Source organism: Jaculus jaculus, chromosome 2 (genome assembly GCF_020740685.1).
Source record: "Jaculus jaculus isolate mJacJac1 chromosome 2, mJacJac1.mat.Y.cur, whole genome shotgun sequence".
Classification (NCBI taxonomy): Eukaryota; Metazoa; Chordata; class Mammalia; order Rodentia; family Dipodidae; genus Jaculus; species Jaculus jaculus.
This window is the reverse complement of record NC_059103.1, coordinates 165,683,932-165,698,286: the sequence shown is the minus strand read 5'-3', so window position 1 is coordinate 165,698,286 and position 14,355 is coordinate 165,683,932. Positions and strand designations below refer to the sequence as shown.

Here is a 14,355-nt window from a genome sequence, read left to right as displayed (position 1 = left end):
TGTCTCCAAAAAGAAAAAAATCTCAGTATGCCATGGTAATATATATAAATAAATAAGCTTTCTCTGCAAAAAGCACCGCTGTTTTGTAAATAAAAACTGCTATGGCACAATTTTACCATTACTAAAACTGAGATTAAAACTATCACTTTAAAACACCTACAGAAGCAGTAGTTAGTCACAATATTCAAAACTTTAAGCTTGGTTAAAAAGACTGCAAAATAAGATGCAAGACTTAATGCAAAGCACAAGGAGGTAAGTACTAAAATAAAAGTATCAACAAAGCAGTCAGGAAGCAGAAAAGGAAACGGGGCATGGCACAAGGAATGCAGCATTTTAACTTTTGAAAGAACAAATGAAATTTCAAAAGGAAAAAGTAAAGGCACAAAGCCCTGAAAGTTAAAATTTTAAAGTGATTTTGTCCTTTTAAAAGCTATGGAACATGGCGGCGCCTTTAATCCCAGCACTTGGGAGGCAAAGATAGGAGGATCACCTGGGCTACACGGAGACCCTACCTGGGGGTGGGGGGCACACTCTGTGGCACAGTTGCACCAGAACATTTAGTGGGTTACTTAAGCCAAAGGGGGAAAAAAGACAAAATATCTGGCCTCACTAACTTATTGATTCCTGATTGTCAAAATAACTGTGGAAACAATAAAAGACACTACACAAAGGAAGACACTGAAAGCAGGACACAGAGCCTAGCATGGGACCCAAGCCTATAGACTGGGAAGGCTGAAGCAGGAAGATGGCCCAGCTCAAGGCCAGCCTATAGAATGAGAAGAGGTGGAGGGGGAATGAAAATACAGAAAGCAGAATAGAATCCCTTTGTAATGGTTTTGCAAAAGTGGAGCAGAAAGCTGATAAACAGTCTTGCAACAGAAAAACAGGTCAGGTTCAGGATTACAGCAGCTAATTGGATAATGAAGAGTGAAGCCAAAATTAATCCCCAAGTCTGGGGAGGCAGCGAGTGATAGAGCATTTGCTTGGTGTATAGGAGATGGAACACTAGCTGGGAGTGAGGAGTAAATAAATAAAAATTAATCCCCAGGTTTTTAGTCTAATATGAAAACAAAAAAGCCATTAATAGTTTTCAACGAATTCTAAGTAGTCATCTACTGACCACTTGGCCCTCCCTGTACAAGGCAATATTAAATAAAAGATGGAAGACTCAAAACTAAAAATGTCTGTGGAAGAAAAAGATTGTCACAAGTTTATACATACAATCATAATTCAGGTATGTTTCTTTATAAATATTTATTTGCAAGCACAGATACAGAGAGAAGGAAACATGGGTGTGCCAGGGCCTCTAACATGCAAACAAACTCCAGATGCATACACCACTTTGAGCATCTAGCTTTACTATGGAATTGACGGGGGTCATTATGTTTTACACACAAGTCCCTTACTGCTGAGCCATCACTCCAGTCCTATGCATGTTTCTATAGGAAAGAGAATGGCAGTTTAATTGACCACAAGGAAGAAAACAAGAGGTCTGATGTCCCTGTAATGTGCTGTAAACTGAGGAATACATTAAGTCTGTGCACTTAGAAGAGAAAAACAGCAGAGAAGAAACAAAAAAACATCTAAGAGTGTGTGAGCAATGTAGGACCCAGGATCAAATAATTGAGCTGATGTAATTTTGACCCAGTGAAAACCTTTAGGCCTGAATCTTAAGGACTACAAATTCAAACTGGGGACTGGGGCTTAAAGCAAAATAAATCAAACTATTTGACAGGGGTAGATGATGGTACATAAATCTATTCTTGGGCTAGGAATATAAATCAGCGGTTAGAGGGACTTGCTTGCAAAGCCTGCCAGTCCAGTTGAATTGCCCAGTACCTATGTAAAGCTGCATGCACAATGCGACGCATAAGTCTAGAGTTTGTTTGCAGTGGCGTGAGGCCCTAGACATGCCAATGCTGTCTCCCCCTTTGCCTGTCTGTCAAATAAATAATTTTAAGTAATTCTAACATGCTGGGCGTAGTGGCTCACACCTTTAATCCCAGCACTCAGGAGGCCAAAGGAGGAGGATCACTTAGTTCAAGGCCAGTCTGAAACTACACAGTAAATTCCAGGTCAGCCTGGGTTAGAACAAGACCCCACCTCAAAAAAAGTCTACACCCTGAGGCATGGCCCCTCACAGGGATTGACTAAAGCCTTCATGACCCCACAGTGAATACCATAACCCCAATGAGGAGAGCCCCCAGGGTAACGAGAGCTGGAGCAATGGGATGAGAGTACAACCTGGTATAATATATAAAATAAAAAAGTAAAAGAAGGCTGGAGAGACAGCTCAGTGATTAAAGATGCTTGCTTGCAAAGCTTGACAGCCTGGGTTCAGTTCCCCAGTACCCATGTAAAGCCAGATGAACAAAGTGGCACAGCAGCAAAAGGCCCTGGCATGCCCATTTTCTCTATCATTACAAGCAAGCAAGCAGAAAGATAAAGTGAATGCCACCAGGCCTAGTTTTACATGGTGCTGGGCATTAAACCCAGGGCTTTGTGCAGACTAGGCAGACACTCTACTAACTGAACTATATACCCTTACTTCTGTAAGGTTAATATATTGTTTTTCATTCCTACAGCCGGGCGTGGTGGCGCACGCCTTTAATCCCAGCACTCGGGAGGCAGAGGTAGGAGGATTGCCATGAGTTCAAGGCCACCCTGAGATGACAGAGTTAATTCCAGGTCAGCCTGGCCCAGAGTGAGACCCTACCTCGAAAAGCCAAAAAAAAATATATATATATATATATATATATATATTGTTTTTCATTCCTGATCTTCACATATTGAACTTTTTTTTTAAATGTAATCAGTGCAACTAAAGTTTCATCAGAATTGTTGATTTGGGCCTAGGGAGATGGATCAGCAGTTAAAGGCATGGGTTTGCAAAGCCTACTGTCCTGGATTCAATTCCCCAGTACCCAGTAAAGCCAGATGCACAAAGTAGCACATGCACCTGGAGTTTGTTTACAGTGGCAAGAGGTGCTGGCTTGCCCACCCACCCATTCTCTCTCTCTCTCTCTCTCTCTCTCACACACACATAAATATTTAAAAATATTTTTAAATGCCAGGTGTAGTGGTGCACATCTTTAATCCGAGCACTCTTGGGAGACAGACAGGAGGATAGCTATGAGTTCAAGGCCACCCTGAGACCATATAGTGAATACTAGATGAGCCTGGCCTAGAGTGAGACCCTATCTCACTGTGTAGCTGTGTAGCCCAGGCTGGCCATGAACTGTTGATCCTCCTGCCTCAGCTTCCCAAGTGCTGGATTTGCAAGAGTATCACCAAATCTGACCATAAACTTTTTTTTTTTGCCTATGGTTTTCACCACATTCTTTGAATTTTGTTCCTAAATTTAAAAGCTTTGTATTTCAAACTGTGGCAATTATTATTTTTTTCTTTTCAATTTTTTTATCAGCAACTTCTATGATTATAAAAAATATCCCATAGTAATACCCTCCCTCCTGCCATTCTCCCCTTTGAGACTCCATTCTCCATCATATCCCCTCCCCACCTCAATCACTCTCTTATTTTGATGTCATGATCTTTCCCTCCTATGATGAAAATATGAACAAAAATACCACCTTTGATTTTTCAAAACTGTTGTTTAAATAAGATTGTAAAGAATTAGCAGAGCAACCTTGGGATGACTCAGAAGGCACCATGCTGCTAAGAAGTGACAGAGTACTCAGCACTGTAATATCTCTAGCACACCTTCCAAGGCTCAGGGTGTAATGCAGAAGAGGTGGCGGAAAGAATGTAAGAGCCAAAGGAAGGGGACTCCTTACAACGTGCTCCTCCACACACAAAATGGCCTGGATATCTATGACCTCACAGAACCTGACACTACCTACACAAGACCATCATAATAGCAGGAAAAGATCATGACATCAAAATAAATGAAAGACTAATTGAAAGGGGGAGGGGATATGATGGAGAGTGGTGTTTCAAAGGGGAAAGTGGGAGGGGAGGGAATTAACATGGGATATTGTTTATAATTATGGAAGTTGTCAATAAAAAAAAATACTAAAAATACTAAAAAAAAAAAAAAAAAAAAAGCCAGGCATGATGATGCACACCTTTAATCCCAGTACTTGGGAGGCCAAGGTAGGAGGAATGCCATAAATTTGAGGCCACCCTGACTACATAGTGAACCCCAGGTCAGCCTGAACTACAGTGAGACCCTACCTTGAAAAAGAAACAACAACAACAACAACAACAAAAATTAAAAGCAATTCTAGATGTGAACAGCCATCTCCTGCTCCTGCCTCTATGCTTCCTCATAATGGACTATACTCTCAAGCTGTGAGCCCAAGTCAACCCTTTATCCATTAAGTTTATTTTGTCAAGTATTTTGTTAAAACAGTGAGAAAGGTAACGAAAACATGCTGTGTCGAGCAGGGTCCCAGCAACAACACATGACCGAGCTGTTTAGGATCACTTAATGAAGGGCTGTTTGAATAGTGTTTAATTCAAGTACAGTGGAATGAAGAAGGCTCTAACAGAAGTCGTAGGAGACTAGGACTAGAACACTTCTTAAAACCAGAGCATCAGCAGAGACACAGGGAAGGAGTGGCTGCTGCAGATGAGAGTAAAAGGAGGCTCTAGAGCATAGCCTTTAAGCGGAAGAAAGGCCTTCTGCACCAGTGCCAGGCTAAGGCACCCTTGCTAGAAGGAACACTTGGGAACAAAAGCCTGAGTGAGCCCACTCACCTTGCTCCTGAGTTCTAGCTCCCCACCGCATTCACAGTCTCCTTCACTCTCGGGTTGTCAGTCTATACAGAGTAGTGTCTCAGAGGCAGGAAACCATAAAGAAAAAGGGAGAACATGGATGTAGAGGGCTAAAGAAAATACTGGCACAGACATTGTTTCAAAAGCCTTGGGTCTTGACATTCCTTTCTGTCTTTTGACATGGGAAGTTATCTAGCATCTCTCTCCCACTAAAGTTTGTCTCAAGGGAAGTCATTGCTTTACCTGGATTTAGATGTATGGGACCTGGGATATAGAGGATGTTCAATTTTAGGTGGCCAGGCTCAGTGGGTGAATAAAAATAATATGGTCTATAAAAATAAATAAATAAATAAAAGCAATTCTACTTCCAAAAATCTATGAACATGATGCAAAGAAGGAAACATAAAATTCACATCAAAAACTGTTCATCATTGTAAAGGGAGCAAGGTTACCTGCTAAGGCACATGCTTCAAAACAAGGGCTAAGAGCCTGAAAGTAAAAGGCAATAAAGAAAGTCAGTTATCTGGCGAGAGGAAAGATCAAAAAGCAGGTAGTACAGACAGCAGAGAAACAAGTGTATATTCACAATGAGTGTGACCTGGGGGGGGGGGTGAGGTTGGAAGTAGATTACTAACTGGTGATATTTACAAGCTAGGAATTGACCACCTGTATCTAGGAAAGTTAAGGGGAAGAACTATATAAGTGTTACTGTCAGTTCATGGCTAGACTATCAACTACAGAGCTCAAGACTGGAAAGAAAGCATACCAGTGGTGGAAGCGACTGGAGATGACAACAGCAGACCAAAAACTAATTTGCCAATCAATGTTAAATGAGTAATAAAAAACTGGCTTTGGGACACAGCTCAGTGGTTAGGGCACTTGCTCGCAAAGCTCACTTACCCAGATTTCCCCAGCCACACATGCAAAGCATACAAGTGTTCATTTGTAACACACACTCATAAACACACACACCACTTTAATTTTCTGTTTTGTTTTTCAAGGCAGAGTCTCATTTTAACCCAGGCTGACCTAGAACTCATTCTATAGTTCCAGGTTGGCCTCAAACTCACAGCAATCCTCCTACCTCTGCCTCCCGAGCACTAGGATTAAAGATGCCTGTACATTACCATTTTAAGACTTACTATAAAGTGGTCCAAATGATGATACTGGTAAGTAACAGTTATACCTACATGTAGGTTTTGCTGGCACAGAGAAGTAAGTAAACATCACTGGAGATAGTGAATCCTAATTCCCAATGTGGCCTTTCTGGCCAGAAATGAATGTATCTTATCTAATCTTTATGCACCTCAATTTCCTCTGCTGTAAATTTGGCCTAAGAGAAATTTAAGAAACACTTAATCTCTACATTTTATTCAACCATAAAATGAAAAGAACAAAAACAAAGGGGGGGGGAAGGGATTAAATCAAAGGCTCTCAAACCTAAATGCATGTTTAAGTAACAAGTGCAAAATAAAAAGGCAATACTGCCTACACCCTGAGTGGAAAGCCAGTAATCCTGGATTATTTGCTGTGGAGTGGACTCCAGGCATCAGTACTGTTCAGAAGCTCCTCAGTGTCAAGCTACAATAGTGAACTCCAAGTCATCCTGAGCTAGAGTGAGACCCTACCTCAAAAAGCAAACAGCAAAAAAAAAAATAAATAATTAAAGGCAATTCTACTTCCAAAAAACTATGAACATGATACAAATAAGAAAACAGAAAATTCACATCAAAATCTGTTCATCAGGGGGCTGGGGAATGGCTTAGTGGTTAAGACATCTGCCTGCTAAGTAAGCCTGAGGACCCTGGCTCGATTCCCCAGGACCCATGCAAGCTGGCTGCACAAGGGAGCGCATGTACCTGGAGTTTGTTTCCAGTGGCTTGAGGCCCTGGTGTGTCTATTCCCTTTCTCTGTATCTTCCTCTTCTCTATCTCTTTCTCAAATAAATAAATTAATTTTTTATAAAAACTGTTTTCTGAAAATGCATGTCAAAGCTTTCCAAGAGAATTTTACAATCAACTTCATGTAAGGTCTGTCAGGTTCTGAGATAGAGCAGTTAGTTGAGGAAGTTTTATGTTAGAGACTGTTTTGTAATGTTGCGAATGGTACTTTTATAAGAAAAGTGATTTGTCAATATATTTTTATAGCTAATCCTTATAAATTCTAATGTTGAGTTTAATTATTATTTTAAATATTTTATGTAGTTTGTTTAGTGAAAATCTGCATCTCATCCTTTTTATATTATGAGAAAGTTATCAGATTGGCTAATATTTGAAATTGTAAGTTTTATATGGAAATCTAAAGTTCAAAATGTCAGTTACACAAGTGTTAAACTCTGTATTCTAATTTGTATACACCTTGAAACTGTACTGTAAAACTGTTGTGTTTGTTTCATATTGTTTTCTGTGAAATTAAAAGAATATTTGATTAGGGCTGGAGAAGATGGCTTAGTGGTTAAGCGCTTGCCTATAAAGCCTAAGGACCCCGGTTCGAGGCTCGGTTCCCCAGGTCCCACATTAGCCAGATGCACAAGGGGGCGCATGCGTCTGGAGTTCGTTTGCAGTGGCTGGAGGCCCTGGAGCGCCCATTCTCTCCCTCTCCCTCTATCTGTCTTTCTGTGTCTGTCACTCTCAAATAAATAAATTAAAAAAAAAAAAGAATATTTGATTAAATAAAAAACTGTTAATCAGGGCTGGAGAGATGGCTCAGTGGTTAAAGCATCTGCCTGAAAAGCCAAAGGATCCCGGTTCAATTCTCCAGGACCCACATAAGCCAGATGCACAAGGGGGAACATACATCTGGAGTTTGGGCACACCAGGGCCTCCAGCCGCTGCAAACATTCTCTCTGCCTCTGCCTTTCCCTCAAATAAATAAATAAAATATGTATTTTAAAAAACTGTCCATCACTGTAAGGGAGCAAGGTTACATGCTTCCCTTTTAAAATTTAAAATGTAATTCTGTATTCATTACTGCTCTATGCATTCATTAAAATACTACCATGTGGGATGGAGAGATGGCTTAATGGCTAAGGCACTTGCCTGCAAAGCCTAAGAACCCAGGTTCAACTCTCCAGAACCCACATAAGCCAGATGCACATGGAGACACATGCTTCTGGAAGTTGGTCTGCAGTGGCTAAGACCCTGGCGCACACATTCGCTCTCTAATAAACACCATGTGCTAGAGCAAGACCCTACCTCAAAATAACAAAATTAATTAATTTTAAAAACACTACCACATGCCAAGCATGTCCACAAACATCTCAGCAAATCTTCTCAACTTTGAGGCAACTGTTTGTGAATGACTCCAGTGAAGCTTAAAGAAATGAGGTGACTCCAAGTAGTCAGGAACAAGATCTGGACTCATCATTTATTGCTCCAGTCTGCCCTACATATAACTTGCTTTCTTTGGAGTATACTCAAGCAATTATTTTAATGTCTTCAAGTCTCTTCCAAGGAGCTCACCAAATTGCGCATAAATCTTTGTGGTTTACAGATTGAGGAGCTAAATGTGGCAGTACAAACCTACAATCCCACCATTCAGGAAGCAGAGGCAGTAGGTTCAATTCAAGGTCAACCTAAACTACAGCCTAAAGACTTACTGTTTTCAAAAGAAAAGAAAGCTGGGCATGGTAACATACTTGCCTTTAATCCCAGTACTCAGGAAGGCAGAAGTAGGAAGATCACTTCTCCAGTACCCACATAAAGCCAGATGCACAGAGAAGCACATGTGTATGGAGTTGGTTTTTATTTCATTTTGCATGAGAGAGAGAGAGGGAGAGAGAGAGAGAGAGAGAATAGGCATACCAGGGCCTCCAGATGCATGTGCCACCTTGTGCACCTGGCTTACATGGGTACTGGGGAATCGAACCTGGGTCCTCAGACTTCACAGGCCTGTACTGCTAAGCCATATTTCCAGTCCCTGGAGTTGGTTTTTTAATGGCACATGGCCCTGGTGTGCCCATACAAACTCTGCCCCTTTTTGTCTCTCACAATTTTTAATTTTTTTTTTTTTCAAGGTAGAGTCTCACTCTAGCTCAGGCTGACCTGGAGTTCACTGTAGTCTCAGGGTGGCCATGAACTCACAATGATTCTCCTACTTCTGCCACCTGGGATTAAAGGTATGAGCCTACATCAAAAAAACAAAAAACAAAACAAAACAAAATGTCAGAAACTCAAACTTAAGGCCATTTTCAGCTATATTACAAGTTCCAGGCTAGCATGGAAGGATGAGAGAAGGTATAAAAATATAATAAACCCCATTATGGGTAATTAATCCATGCTAATAAAAACATAAATAGAATATGGTGGTACATGCCTACATCCTAGCACTCAGGAAAACTGGAATGATTGCCAGGAGTTTGAGGCCAGTCTGGGCTCCAGAGTGAGTTCCAGGTCAGCCTGAACTAGAATGAAAACCTACCTCAAAGAAAAAACCTTCAATTTTAGCCAGGCATGGTGGTGCACACCTTTAATCCCAAAACTCAGAAGGCAGAGGTAGGAGGATTGCTGTGAGTTCAAGGCCACCCTCGAGATTATATCATGAATTCCAGGTCAGCCTAGGATAGAGTGAGACCCTACACCTCAGGGGGAGAAAAAAAATTAAACAGTTATCTTAAGTGAGACAAGAAATTAATCTCAAATTTTAAATTTATAAAAATTATAAAACACCTTCACCTAGGTAAATTCTGCAATTAAATTAGCATGTATATGAAGTACTTTTTATTTAGTTGCAATGACATGTAAGAAAATAGTGTAGGGCTAGAGAGATGGCTTAGCAGGTAAGGTGCTTGCCTGCCAAGTGTAAGGACCCAGGTTCGATTCTCCATGTCCCACGTAAATCAGATGCGCATGGTGGCCCATGCATCTGGAGTTCGTTTGCAATGGCTAGAGGCCCTGGCATGCCCCCCCCCCACACACAGTCTCTCTAATAAATAAATAAATAAAAATAAATCAGAAAAAAAGAAAATAGTGTATGCAAAGCTGGTTCTCAAATAAAAGCTTATCAATATAAATGTAAACACTGACAATGGAATTCCATTTATCAAAAGGCCTAAAGACATATGTGGCCTTGTAATTTTAGGCATCACTTTTTCCATCAAGTGCAAAAAATTAAATTGCACTTTAAAACTGACTATAAACCTTTTGAGGCCCATAGCTTCCCTCCAATCATCAGCATTTATACTACAGTCCATCATCCACTTGGAAATGACATAAATATTCAAGTTCTGTGTCCCCAAGTCCAAATTCATTGTGTTACTAAAGTAAACTTTGTGGGTTTTTTTTTTTTTTTTTTTTTTTGAGGTAGGGTTTCACTCTAGCCCAGTCTGACCTGAAATTCACTAAGTAGTCTCAGGGTGACCTCCAACTCTTGGTGATCCTCCTACCTCTGCCTCTCAAGTGCTGGGGTTAAAGGCATGGGCCACCACACCCAGCTTGTTTGTTTGTTTTTTGAGGCAGAAATTCATTCCAGTCCAGACTGACCTGGAACTCACTCTGCAGCCTAGGCTGATCTCAGTCCCACCAAGCTCCAAAGTGAATTCTTTAAAACATATTGTTTGGTTAAACTCTAACCTTTTATCTGTCTGTCTGAATTGAATGAAGTTTATGGCACTTACGAGGGGAAAAACTACTGATTTAACTATACCCATGGAAATTAGTTTTTTTAAAAAATTGGGCCTATAGAGATGGTTTAGAGGTTAAGGCACTTGCCTGCAAAGCCTAAGGACCCAGGTTCAATTCCCCAAGACCCACATAAGGCAGATGCGCAAGGTGGCACATGCCTGTGGAATCTGGGTGCAACAGGGGCCCCAGCCACTGCAAACATTCTCTCCGCCTGCTTCTCCCTCTCTCAAAATAAGCATTTTTTTTTTTTTAAATCAGGAAGCATATCTCCAAGGAACAAACATATGGGTACTCACCCCTCCAACCTTTCCTAAGCATCTGCTACATTCTCAGCTAGCTGTGGAAGGCCACACACAGCAAACCACACTGAATGCCTGCTGTCAAGGATATGCCATTATAGATCCATGCAATATCTTCGGGGATTACCACAAAAGTAAACTGGGCAGAAAGACTTTGAGGACTATAAATTTAACTGAAGATCTTTTGTTTTTGTTTTGTTTTCAAGACAAGATCCCATTATGCTGGCTTCAAGATCCCTACAATTCTACCTCAATTTCCAGAGTGCTGGGATTACAGGCATGTGCCATCACACCCAGCTTTGAGTGTTCTTAAGAAGAAAAACTTCAAAGCCAGTGTGCTGGCGCATGCCTGTAATCCCAGCACTCAGGAGACAGAGGTAGGAAGGAGGATCACCATAAATTCAAGGCCACCCTGAGACAACATTAGTGAATTCCAGATCAGCCTGAGCTAGAGTGAGACCCTACCTCAAAAAACAAACTAACAAACAAACAAATTCAATAAAGAACCCTCAAAAACCAGCTCTGAGCATTGCTGGTGCACACCTTTGATCCTCCCTACTTGGGAGGCAGAGACAGGAGGGTAACTGTGAATTCAAGGCCACCCTGAGACTACATAGTGAATTCCAGGTCAGCCTGGGAGAGATAGAGACCCTACCTCTAACCCCCCCAAAAGAAAAACACAGCTCTGTAGGAGGCACTTATACAGAACAGCTAAATTCAAATCAGAAACATCAGTGATAAGAATAGAACAAACAAGATGGAGAGAGAATGAGATGGCATCAGTCACAAGACCTCAGTTAAATATCAGCCTGGCTATTAGATTTGCTATGTAAGTTATGTCATCTCATTTCTAAATAATTTTTAGTCCACAAAAGTGAGTATGTATAATGTATTTTTAAGGAACTAAAGAAACAGCGGGTGGAGTGGCACATGCCTTTCATCTCAGCCCTAAGGAAGGCTTAGGTGGGAGGTTCACTGAGTTCAAGGACAGCCTGAGTCTAACTGCAGATCAGCCTGGTCTACAGCAAGACCTTACTTTGGAGGGAGAAAGGAAGGAATTGATAAACCCAAGCAGAGATGTTTTTACCTACTGAATAAAAAGAAATTCTCCAAATATGCTTCAGGGTTTACCGCATTGGCATTAAGAGTCTTTTCAAACTATGTAACACAATGTTAAAGCTAGTATGTCTTTATTAAAAAATAATTTGGAGCCGGGCATGGTGGCGCACGCCTTTAATCCCAGCACTTGGGAGGCAGAGGTAGGAGGATCGCCATGAGTTCAAGGCCACCCTGAGACTACAGAGTTAATTCCAGGTCAGCCTGGACCAGAGTGAGACCCTACCTCAAAAAAACCAAAAAAAAATAATAATAATAATAATAATTTGGGCTGGAGAGATGGTTTAGCAGTCAAGGTGCTGCCTGTGAAGCCTAAGAACACAGGTTCACCTCCCGAGGACCCACATAAGCCTGACTGACGCACAAGTGGGTGCATGTGGAGGCATTTACAGTGGCTAGAGGCCCTGGTGCCATTCTCTCTTTCAAATAAATAAAAACTTTAAAAAAAAATCTGGGCTGGAGAGATGGCTTAGTGGTTAGGTGCTTGCCTGTGAAGCCTAAAGACCCCAGTTCGAGGCTCGATTCCCCAGGACCCATGTTAGCAGAATGCACAAGGGTTCCTTTGCAGTGGCTGGAGGCCCATTCTCATTCATTTTCTTTCTCTCTCTCTCTCTCTCTCCCTCCCTCCCTCTCTCTCTCTCTCAAATAAATAAAAATTATCAAAAATTTAAAAAATTTATAGAGGTAATCCATGTCGAATCTTTGCTTCTGTAAGCAAGCACCTTTAACCACTGAGCAACTTTCCCAGCTGAATCCTTACTTTTTTTTTTTTTTTTGGTTGCTGTTTTTTCAAGGCAGGTTCTCAGGTTAGCCCAGGCTGACCTGAAATTCACTAGGTAGTCTGAGGCTGGCCTCCAACTCAGTGATCCTCCTACCTCTACCTCCCATGTGCTGGCATTAAAAGCATGTGCCACCACATCTGGCCTGAATCCTAACTTTTGATACCTTAGCTGTGCACCAGTTTTCTTTTTGGAGGTGATTACATGTGCTTTCCAAAGAAGTAATTTAATAACATTCACCTTCCAGTGCTGTCATGACCAGAGGAGATTAAACACAGCCTTTGTTAATAGTGAATTAATCTGAGGACCCCATAAACTACCAAAGTATAGAAAATCATGAACGGCTGAAAACATGGTAGGCATACACCTTTAAGGAACCACAAGAAGAGGTAGTTTAATGTCAAGATCAATTCACCTACTTTCTGCCGCTGTTCTCGTGTTGTTGTAGTTTGTGGAATTTTGTTTGGTTTGTGACAGGGTCTTACTAAGTAGCCCTGGCTGACCTTGGACTCCCATGCAGGGATTACAGACTTCAACCACCACGCCTGGCTACTTCACCTGATTCTTAAAATAGTCTTAAGTCCTACTTTTGTGTCCAAGTCTTTTGTTTAATGAGTCTCTGCGGTATCATAATAAAATATAACAAAGAAGGTGTTCACCAATTTAACACTCTGCGTGTGAATTACAGCGAAGGGCATAAGTAGATGTAACCTGAATTCCACTCATTTCCAAGGCACACTCACACAAGTTATCGCTATAAATGTTCTAAGAAATACACAAGGTTATCAAAGCAACCCAGGCGGCGAGCTCTCGGCCTCTCATATCATTCCTTTTTTCAAACATAAATTCGGCCGAGGACCGTGCAAACTTTACAAGACTCCCAACAGTATCTAAGCCACAGCTCCTATGGGAGTCAACTCTGCGGTGACATTTTTCACCCTCGTGATGTCATTTACTCTGTTCAAGTCCCCTCGGCCGCCCGGACCCCGCAAACTTTCCAGGCGCAGCGATGCTGGGGCCCTGGGGCGCCTCCGGAACGCCGGCGCTCCGGCCGCACAACTTCTCCGCGGGGACCCGCTCCCCGCCCCGCCGCCGCCCCGACCCTCGCGGCGGCACCCCGCGGGCCGGCGCGTGCGGACGGGCGGGCGCCCCAGGCCGGCCGGGACGCCCGGGGTGGAGGGGAGCCGCCCGGGAGCGCCCCGTTTCCCACAGACCCCAACATGGCGTCGGCCGCCGCCGCCCGCCCGCGACGACACCTTCCTCCCGGCGCCGCGGACGGCCTCGGGACGGCGGGAGGAAGCGCCGGCAAAGTTTCGCTTCTCCCTTCCCGGCCCGCCCGCCCGCAATCGGTCGGCGGACCACCGGCCCCTCCCCGGGCTTCACCTTACCCGGCCGGGCGCAGGCGGCGGCGGCGGACGCGCCGAAGGTCCGACTCTTCCTGGGCGCGGGCTCCGGGCGCGGACTCTGCGCGCTCTCCCTCCCCCGACACACACCCCGGCCCAGCCTAGCAGGGAGTGCGCGGCCCCACGCCGCCCGCGCGATCCTGACGCGGCGGGAGGGCGGGAGGACGGCTCGGCTCGCAGGTGACTCCCCGCCCCTCCGGCAGAACCCCACAACGACCGCCCGGGCGGACTTCCCTCCGGCGCGCGGGCGCGGGTGCGCGCGCGCGTCCCCGTCCACACGCCGGGCGCGAGCACGAGCACAGCCGCCCAGCCCTTTCTTCCCGGGCTCCTCGCTCCGCCCCTTGCTGGCCGCGCGACGCGCTCGGGGGCGGGGCTTGCGGCAGAGGCCACGCCCACCCGG

At 43.5% G+C, this 14,355-nt stretch overlaps 1 protein-coding gene across 2 annotated transcripts in view; it reads right to left on the bottom strand.

Moving 5' to 3' along the window:
- Positions 1–14,051, bottom strand: part of Plekhf2 (pleckstrin homology and FYVE domain containing 2) — a 30,726-nt gene extending 16,675 nt beyond the window's left edge. The window contains exons 1-2 of one of the 2 annotated variants that reach the window (XM_045144773.1): positions 5,190–5,205; positions 4,720–4,797 (exon numbers count right to left, since the gene is read on the bottom strand). In XM_045144773.1, the coding sequence (XP_045000708.1) occupies positions 4,720–4,750 (31 nt within the window). In that variant the 5' untranslated portion in view covers positions 4,751–4,797; positions 5,190–5,205. Of the gene's footprint in view, positions 1–4,719; positions 4,798–5,189; positions 5,206–13,940 lie in introns of those variants that run through there. The other variant, XM_045144774.1, reaches the window with a different exon arrangement.
- Positions 14,052–14,355: the final 304 nt, after the last annotated feature.